The sequence below is a fragment of the Mesoplodon mirus genome, assembly GCF_964341445.2.
Source record: "Mesoplodon mirus genome assembly, chromosome: 16".
NCBI lineage: Eukaryota > Metazoa > Chordata > Mammalia > Artiodactyla > Ziphiidae > Mesoplodon > Mesoplodon mirus.
In genome coordinates, this window is record NC_138992.1 from 15,460,130 (window position 1) to 15,470,302 (window position 10,173).

The window sequence follows — 10,173 nt, forward strand, 5'->3', positions numbered from 1 at the left end:
CAACTTATCCAACCACCTTCTCTTTTTTTTTGGTTTTTCTTTTGTTTTGTTTTGTTTTTCTCAGATTGTCCACAGATGCTATTTGCCTGTTACCTTTGAGAGTAATCGTAACCAAAAAGAGAGGTGTCAGCTGTGAGGCCCACGCCACAGGTGGTCTCCCTTTCTGATCTTCACTGAGCCATATTCTTGGCAATACCCACAGGCGTGTTGGTGAATGGACATAGGTGCTCTAAGTCTTGGAGCGGCCGCAGCTAAACCCTCCAGCACGTGCTCCCTCTCGGGACTTCTCCCCATCTTTGTAGGATGGACGAGGAATCGCCAGATGGGCTGCTCTTCAAAGACCATGACTTCTCCTCTGACTTGTTGAGGCAGCTCAATGGCTTGAGGCAAAGCAGGATCCTGACCGACGTGAGCATCTGCACTGGGGCCTGGGAGGTCCCCTGCCACCGCAACGTGCTGGCCTCCAGCAGCCCCTACTTCCGGGCCATGTTCTGCAGCAACTTCCGGGAGAGCAGCGAGCCCAAAGTCCAGCTGAAAGGCCTCGACTCCGCAACTCTGGAGCGGATCATCCTGTACGTGTACACGGGCGAGGCGTACATCACAGCGGAAACCGTCCTGCCCTTGCTGGAGGCCGCCTCCATGCTGCAGTACCCCAAGCTGCTTGAGGCCTGCTCCTCCTTCCTCCAGAGCCAGCTGGCCCCCAGCAACTGCCTGGGCATGATCAGACTCTCTGAAATCTTCAGCTGTGAGACCCTCAGGAAGAAAGCCAGGGAGGTGGCCCTGACGTACTTCCCAGAGGTGGCCGCGTCGGCTGATCTGAAGGAGCTCCGGGCCTTGGAACTGAGAGACTACCTGGGAGATGACGGGCTCTGTGCGGAGGAGGAGAAGGTGTTCGAGGCCCTCATGGTTTGGGTCAAGCATGACCTCCAGACCCGGAAGCAATACATGCAGGAACTGTTCAAGCAGGTCAGGCTGCAGTATGTCCACCCAGCCTTCTTCTACCACTTCATCGCCAACGACGCCCTCCTGCAGTCCTCGCCCCCCTGCCAGACCATCTTGCAGACAGCCAAGAGGCAGATATTTTCTTCGTCCAGCACCTCCAGCGCCCCGGACCTCCAACCTCTGTGGCATGTCCCCCCAAGAAACTCTTACCAAGACTTCCTCATCCTCTTGGGTGGAAGGAAGGACAACCAGCAGACCACCAGGGACGTCCTGCTGTACGACGGACAGACCGGCCAATGGCAGAGCCTTGCCAGACTCCCGGCCCGGCTGTATAAGGCCTCGGCCGTCACCTTGCACCGCAGCATCTACCTGCTGGGAGGCATGGCGGTGGGCGCGGTGAACGGCGTGCCCAGTCCCAAGGTCTACATCTTCTCCCTGAAATCCAATCAGTGGAGGCTGGGGCAGCCCATGCTGGCAGCCCGCTACTCCCACAGAAGCACTGCCCACAGGAACTTCATCTTCTCCATCGGGGGGATTGGAGAAGGACACGAGGTCATGGGCTCCATGGAGAGATATGACAGTATCTGCAACGTCTGGGAGAGGATGGCCAGCATGCCACTGGAGGTCCTCCACCCTGCAGTCGCTGCGAAAGACCAAAGACTCTACCTGTTTGGGGGAGAGGACATCATGCAGAACCCTGTGCGCCTCATCCAGGTAAACGGTCCCTCCCACCATGGCTACACATACACACACGCACACCACATATATACATACACAAATACATGCGTATACACATACACACATATACACATGCATATATACATATGTACATGTACGCTGCACACACATACATATATATACATACACACATAATATATAATACATACATACATGCTTGTCAGTTGCAGGGGAAGGAAAAAGGAGAGAGGGAGAGAAGGAAGGAAGGAAGGAAGTTAGTTTAATTTCAGCCAGATTTTATCCATTTATGAATTCTTTTTGTGTAAGATTAATACATACAAGGGTATATCAGATACATCTAAAGGTTCTACCTAGAACACATCGAATGCCAGATAGTGAAGTCCTATAGGAATATTGCAGATGCTTCTAACCAAAATCAGTAAGGCCTTAAAAGAAGACTCCCAAGCACTGGTCCATAGTCTGTTACCAAATCCCCTGGAACCTGACCTCAGATCTGCTGAATCAAAATCTCTATGTATGGGGTCTTGACATTTACTGTTTACAAATGTTTACAGGAGATTCTAAGGCATAGCCAGGTTGTGGAACCCCTGCCTTAAATGATAGGTAGATGCTAATTTCACTAACAAGCTCTCTGAGAAGTGTGATTAATAAAGATCAAAATGTCAGAATATTGGGTGTTTTCCACCTTGACACAAGTTCTAATCTCTGCAGTTCACCTAGATATGAAAAACTTCAAGCCTCTACGTGATATATAAAGATAATCAAGGAGGCCCCTGAGATCTGCTGTGTTCATTTAGAGGAGTTACATTGGGTGCCAACTACAGAGAAGGCCCTGGGGACGTGGACATGAGCAGTAAATCCCACTTACCCTCCAGGAGCTTATGAGACAACTGAAATTCAGATGCTGAACAGAGGGGTGCTCTAAGAGCATAAGGGGTGCCCTAAACCAGTCTCGAGGGAATCGGGGAGGGTGTGAGGGTTCAGGGAACTTTGGAGGGAACTCTGTGAGGTTGGTTTAAGCTGACTTGAGCAGAGAGGCCAAGGAAGAGAGAAGGCAGGTGAGGCTGAGAGTAAAAGAGGAGGAGGACGCACAGGGTGGACAGAGGGCTGACATGGACAGAGGTGGGCGGGCAGCTTCTCTGAGCAGATGCGCCTGCGTCTGGAACAGGAGTCACACTCAACTGCTGAGGGAGGGGTGGCATTCCCGGTAAGGGAACAGCTGGCACGAAGGCCCTGAAGCAGAAAGGGGCACGGCCCTCCGCCTGGAGGAGCTGAAAGCATGACCAGGTTGCAGCAAGTCTGTGCACCAAGGCGGCGCTGGGGATGGTCAGTCCCCCCATAATCTCTCTCAGCCCCCTTCTCAAGCCACGCGAGCAACCCCCTCCACCAGACTGTTGCCCCTGAGACCCTCCTACAGAAATTCCAGAACATTCCTGGGGGGATGAGTGTGGAGATGAGGCTGATCTGGCAGGGCTTTCCAGGCCTTGTCAAGGAATTGGGGTTCAAGCCTAAGAGTAGCAGGGTGGGTGAAGTAGTCAAATTTGCATTTTTAGAATTTCCTTCTGGATGCTATGTGGAGAAGGCACTGGAAGAGGCCTGTGTGGACAAAGGAAGGAGAGTTGGGAGATTCTTCTAGAGGTCCAGGCAAGGGATGATGGCAGCTCAGACTACGTTGGTGCCGGTGGAAACACAGAAAAGTGATAATTTCAATGCAATCCTTTTCTTGTTTTTCTCTCTCCTTCACTTCTCCAGCCCATATTGTCGACTCTTCCCTGACCATCTAGGCAGATTCTAAGTCTGTTCCAAATCCCACTCATTTACTTGAGCCAAGGGAGACATGTTCTGATCCCCTCCAAGCTCTGGCCACACAACACAGGTGTAATAAAGAGCTTCTGTGTAAAGCTAGAGCCCCTCCTACATTTTTTTAAAACTATTTTTCAAAATAAAGTCAACAACTATGTTGATGATTTCACATTACAAAATTGTTACCGATTCCTAAGAATAAATACAAAACTCAAAAAAGCTTTTAAGCTACCTCATCAAGAAATGCTTATTTAGGACAATTAAACAAGAAGCTTAAATAGCCAAAAAACAAAAACCAAAACACTAACATGTGAGTGATCCTTTTACACTGCAGTCATGAGAAGGGGAAAATGGGGCAAGTATTAATTTGGAAGCTCTTCTTATCTACTTAGCATTAGCTTTGTAATGGAAATTGTACTCATTCAGATATCATTCAAGATGAATGCTTGGGGTTACTTGATGGGGTAGGCTGGGTGTTCAAATATAGGTTCAAAGATTTCTTCATCGGATGGTTTACCTGCACGCAAGCATTCTTTTTAAGGAAGAGGCTGCCATGGCGTTACTGTGCAAATTGTGTGTGTACGCGTACCTTTCTACCTGGCCTTCTTTCTACCCCTATTGCTGGATGGCGTTAAGCAAATCCTTTACTATAACAAAGTATCACTTCCTCCATGGGTCAAAGACCATCCTTTGTTGTCCTTGCCTCATCCTCTCTGGCGGTATGGTGAGGACTGTGAACACATGTTTAATCTATTTTTGAAACCATCCCCAAAGCTAACAGAGAACAGAAAGCCAGGAGCCAATTACTCAAGTAAAATGCAACCAGTGTTTGCTTTTCCCCCAAGGATCTCATGTTTCCAAAGAGTGTTCCCTACATATTTGCAGATGAAACCATGAGGCTTGACGGCCACTTGGTTGCCCGTCTCTAGCTGTGGCCTCCTCTATGCTTCACCAACTTTAAGGACTGACAGAGACTTCAAGAGGGCTTCAGTCTTGAAAGCCTCCATCAAGAAAGCCACACCGAAGAAAAAGGAACCGTCCTACACTGTTGGTGGGAATGTAAACTGGTACAGACACTATGGAGAATAGTATGGAGGTTCCTTAAAAAATTTTAAATAGAGTTACCAAATGATCCAGCAATCCCACTCCTGGGCATATATCTGGAGAAAACCATAATTCAAAAAGATACATGACCCCAGTGCTCACTGCAGCACTACTTAACACGAGCCAAGACATGGAAGCAACCTAAGTGTCCATCAATAGATGAATGGATAAAGAAGATGTGGTACATATATATACAATGGAATATCATTCAGCCATAAAAAAGAATAAACTAATGTCATTCACACAACATGGATGGACATAGAGATTATCATACTAAGTGAAGTCAGCCAGACAAAGACAAATATCATATGACATTGCTTATCTGTGGAATCTAAAAAAAACAAACAGAAAGATACAAATGAACTGACTTACAAAACAAAAACAGACCCACAGATATAGAAAACAAACATAGTTATCAAAGGGGAAATCTGGGGTGGCAGGGGGATAAATTAGGAGATTGGGATTAACATATACACACACATATATAAAATAGGTAACCAACCAGGACCTACTGTATAGCACAGGGAACTATACTCAATATTTTGTAATAATCTACAAGGGAAAAGAATCTGAATTCAGTTATATATATATATATATATATATATATATATATATATATATATATATAACTGAATCACTGTGCTGTTCACCTGAAACTAACACAACATTGTAAATCAACTATACTTCGATTTTAAAAAATCTATAAAAGGGACTTCCCTGGCGGTCCAGTGGTTAAGACTCTGCGCTTCCACTGCAGGGGACACGGATTTGATCCCTGGTCAGGGAATTAAGATCCCACATGCTGCGGGGCACGGCCAAAAATACAAACCATCACCAAATATCTTTAAACACTACTAATACTGAAATAAAAGCAAATTAAAATAGTAAATGCTTTTTTAAAATCTATTTTAAAAAAAAGAAAGAAAAGCCACATCTCCATGGCCCCAAGCAGAGCCACAGGTGTGGTGGATAAAGGCATGGATTCTGGGTTCAATCAGACCAGCTCTTCTACTACTCTAGCTGTGTGACCTTGAGCATGTCATTTCACCTCTCAGCCTCAATGGTCTAATCTGGAAAATAGAGGGAAGTAATGGTATCTACATCATAGGATGGTTGTGAAGATCAAATTTGGTAAAATGATAAAATATAAGGTCTTTAATATGGTGGCAAAAATATTTTGTACAGAAAGAATTTCCAGTCAAGAATATTGGAATATTTTGTTCCTTCGTCTCTTATATGAAGTCCATCCTATATCTCTTGTGCTAAATTCTCCAGTAATGAACTAATTGGCATTGGACATCTAAACTTTAAACTGAGGGATCTAACAGGAGCACGTGTTCTGGGAACCATGATTTGCTGCTCTATTTCAGACCAAGGCCATGGAGTCCTGCCTCCACCTCTTTGCTCTTTCTTCCTTTTCTCGTGCTTACTTTTTTCTAGGGTTCTAATGACTTTCAGGCATGACCTGTTATTCAAAAGCCTTCCTCCTTTAGCCCTAAATTTATTCTTGGCCCTAAGAGCCTCTCGGATACACTGGAACATTTTGAAATTTAAACATGAGCCAGAAATAAAAATGATTGAAAAATCACTGGTTTTATGCATGTCCAAGCTGCTCTATTTCCCACTGAAAGGAAAGAAATGCCCCAAGCAAGGTAAGCAAACACATACTACAAACACTTAGCTCTCGGTCCATTCCACAGACACACAGCCACTGAGCTCACAGGGCCACATAAAGACCAATTTCTGGGAACATTCTTCTTTCTGTTATTTAATTATATTTTGTTTACTGATAGTAAGATAAGTACATTTTAAGAACTGGGAAAAAGAGCTTCCCTGATGGCGCAGTGGTTGAGAGTCCACCTGCCGATGCAGGGGACATGAGTTTGCGCCCCGGTCCGGGAAGATCCCACATGCCGCGGAGCAGCTGGACCCGTGAGCCATGGCCGCTGAGCCGGCGCGTCCGGAGCCTGCGTTCCGCAGTGGGAGAGGCCACAACAGTGAGAGGCCCACGTACCGCAGGGAAAAATAAAAAATAAAAATAAAAGAAAAGAACTGGGAAAAAAGTGAAAAGAAAGAGAAATCACCGCTCTTTCACCCTCTTAATTACTGTTTCTATCTTTTAAAAACGTTATCACTTTAAAATGCAGTGCCGTGATTATATTTCTCTGTCAGGTTTACCACATTTCCAGAAATACGTGGTTCAAAATGGAGACGAGAATGATCAAGAATGTATGTGCCCCTGCCGTGGTACTTGGGGAGCGGATTGTCATCGTGGGAGGTGAGTTTTAACAGATGATCGAGAGGCTGGACACGACTTGGCATCTCCCATGGGAAAACGGTCACTGATGTTTTTCTACAAGACAGTCTTTCTTTTTTTTTATAAATTTATTTATTTAGTTTTGGCCGCGTTGGGTCTTTGTTGCTGTGTGCGGGCTTTCTCTAGTTGCGGCAAGCGGGGGCTGCTCTTCGTTGACATGCACGGGCTTCTCATTGCGGCGGCTTCTCTTGTTGCGGAGAACAGGCTCTAGGCGCGCTGGCTTCAGTAGTTGTGGCACATGGTCTTCAGTAGTTGTGGCTCGCGGGCTCTGGAGCGCAGGCTCAGTAGTTGTGGCGCACGGGCTTAGTTGCTCTGTGGCATGTGGGATCTTCTTGGACCAGGGATCGAACCCATGTCCCCTGCATTGGCAGGTGGATTCTTTAACCACTGCACCACCAGGGATGTACCAAGACAGTCTTTTTAAAAGCACATAACTGAACCACTTTGCTCTACACCTGAAACTAACACAACATTGTAAATCAACAATTCCTCAATATAAAATAAAAAATAAATTTAAAAAATAAAATAAAAGTACACTCATCCAACTAGCAGAGTGTGGACGACTTGACAAAGCTCTTTTCTCATCCAGAAGTTTCTCCCGGTCAAACAAGGAATGAAATAATGAACCTATTTCACAGAGTTGTGATCATAAAATGTGCTCATCTATCTAAACCACTTAGCACCATCCCAGACCTGGGGCAAATACTCAAAAAAACATTTGCTGTTGTAAATAAGATTAGCTGCTAAGGGATCATTTCTCTGTAATTGTAGTATAATACTATGGTTAAGAGGGCTGGTTTGGGGGTCAGATAGACCTGGGTTCAAATCCTGACTCTGCCACTAACTGGCTGTATACTCTTAGGCAAGTTATTCATCTCTTTGTGCCTCTGTGTGCTGATCTGTAAAATGGGGATCAGAAGAGTACCCACCAGATAGGGCTGTCATGGGGACCCACTTCTGAGTTCCCAAAGGCTCCATCTTGGGATTGTTAAAGCTCTTGGATGAGCACATGAGAAAGATGAAAACTAATGAGGCTGAGAAGGCCACTGGAATCTCTGCTCTCAATCTAAGAACGAACGACATAAGTGTTGCCCTCACTTCGAGTTAAGATGCAGAGACTGAGGTCAGACGGATCTGGGTCCAAATCCCAGCTCTGCCATACACAAGACCTTGGGCAGGAGACAATGTTATGGAAACATTCCACGCTTTAGCTCAAGAGTCCAGCCTCAGGGTTAGGTGATGACAGAGATCAGACAGGTCCCTGGACCGCTGACCTCCAGTCCCAAATAAGCATTGCTGACCTTGTCGATATGCCATTTGGTTTTCAGGTTACACAAGGAGGATCCTTGCTTACGACCCTCAGTCCAACAAATTTGTCAAATGCGCAGACATGAAAGACCGGAGGATGCACCACGGGGCCACAGTGATGGGGAACAAGCTCTACGTGACGGGTGGGCGGCATCTGACCACGGACTGTAGCATCGAGGACTCGGCCTCCTTCGACTGCTACGACCCTGAGACCGACACCTGGACGTCCCAGGGGCAGCTGCCTCATAAGCTCTTTGACCATGCCTGCCTCACTCTCCGGTGCATCCCCAACCCCTCCACCACCCCCTGAGGCCCACGAGAAACTGAGACGTCATCTGTCCTAGTCAAGATGCTCTTGTTGCAAGAGACAGAACGCAACTCCAAAAAGCTTAACCCTGGAAGGGTGCAGGGAGAGCTCACAGAACTGAAAGTTCCAGAGCCTGGAGGCCTGGGACCAAGCACACTGTTGACAGAACACTGTCTCTCTGTCTCTGTCTCTCTTTCTTTTCTCTCTCCCTTTCCCTCTCTCCCTCCCTCCTTCTCTACCTCATCTCTGTTAGGCTCTACTCTACAAATAAGCTTATTTATCCACACAGTGTGAGAACAATGGCAACTGATAAATCCAGACCCACGCTCTCTAGCTTGGCATCTTCGGGAAGAACTTTACCATTATCCATATAATAACTGCCTCTCAAAACGATGCTGATTGGCCCTTTTTGAACTCCATGCCTCCCTCTTGAGACAATCACTGTTTCTAGATTGTGCTACTATAGTTGGCTTGTCCTGGATCATGTCTCTACGGGCAGAGGTGGGGTTAACGGTTGTCACTGACAACCTATCTGAACTGCGCATAATGGGATAGAAATGGTTCCCCAAAGCAAGAAATAAATGCTGAGCTGATTAAAAAACACATCTTCCCAGGACATCACAGAAGTTCAGAATGAGAGGGCAAAGACACCCGAGAGGGTTTCTGGAAGCCCTTGGTCCAGGTGGTAGCAAAAGCAATCGCCATGACTGTGTTTCTCTGCATTCTAGGATGTAGTGCACTGGAATTCCAGAAGAGTATGTGAAACTCAGTGTCCAGCGTTTGCAAAATTATCTGCACCAGCAGAATAAAGTGTGTTTCTGGTGCCAAATGATGTTTTTCTTCTAGCCTCTGTGGCACTGTAAACCTACAGAATTAAGCAAGATTTTCAATTTGGTAAATGTTATGAGAATTGCTGTTCTGAGGAAAGCCAACAAATTCCTTCAGAGATTACTGCAATTACGGCCCTTCTAACGCCAGGGCTGACTTTCCCTATGGCCCTCTTTGTCTCAAAGAGCCTCCCACACTGGCTCAGTCCCAAACTCAGGAATTAGTTGAAGCTGCTAGCACATTACAATCACCTGGGAAGATGTCTGAAAATGGGGCCACATCCCATTCGGGATGGACAGACAGGGATTCTCACAGGTGGGACCAGAGTTCTGTATTTTTGAAAAGCAGCCCAGATCATTGTAATGTACATGCAGTGAGGTCGAGAACAACCCCCCGCTCAGCTGCGGGCACACAAGACCTTCACCTGCTGGCCCCATCCCCATCCTGGCCTGGCCCCCACCCCCAGCCCAGCAAGGGAGGTGAAGTCCTCTCCCCACCTGGGATGAGTCTTGCTGCCCTGAGCCTGGCACCACGGTGCCCCCAAGCTGACGTCTTCCTCCCCGTCCAGCTCTCCACGTCCATGTTCTGGACTTTTCCTTTCTTCCTAGCTTGTGTTTTTTGCGCTCTTTCTCCTGCTGGGGTCTGAAGCTCTGCCCTGCTCCCCAGACCACTTGGTTGTGGTCCAGACACCCTCCCCAGATGGTCATCCTGGACGCTGTCGCCTGAGCTGTTGGCTGGCCTTATTTCAGCCTCTTCTCTCTTTTTTTTTTTTTCTTGCGGTACGTGGGCCTCTCACTGTTGTGGCCTCTCCCGTTGTGGAGCACAGGCTCTGGACGCGCAGGCTCAGCGGCCATGGCTCACGGGC

General features: G+C 47.0%; 1 protein-coding gene across 1 annotated transcript; it reads left to right on the top strand.

Moving 5' to 3' along the window:
• Nucleotides 1-302: 302 nt before the first annotated feature.
• Nucleotides 303-8,483, top strand: KLHL38 (kelch like family member 38; the record flags this gene model as incomplete). Its single annotated transcript, XM_082601372.1, has 3 exons — nucleotides 303-1,656; nucleotides 6,721-6,826; nucleotides 8,194-8,483. The coding sequence occupies exons 1-3, from the start codon at nucleotides 304-306 to the stop codon at nucleotides 8,481-8,483; spliced, it is 1,749 nt and encodes a 582-aa protein (XP_082457498.1). The 5' UTR covers nucleotide 303.
• Nucleotides 8,484-10,173: the final 1,690 nt, after the last annotated feature.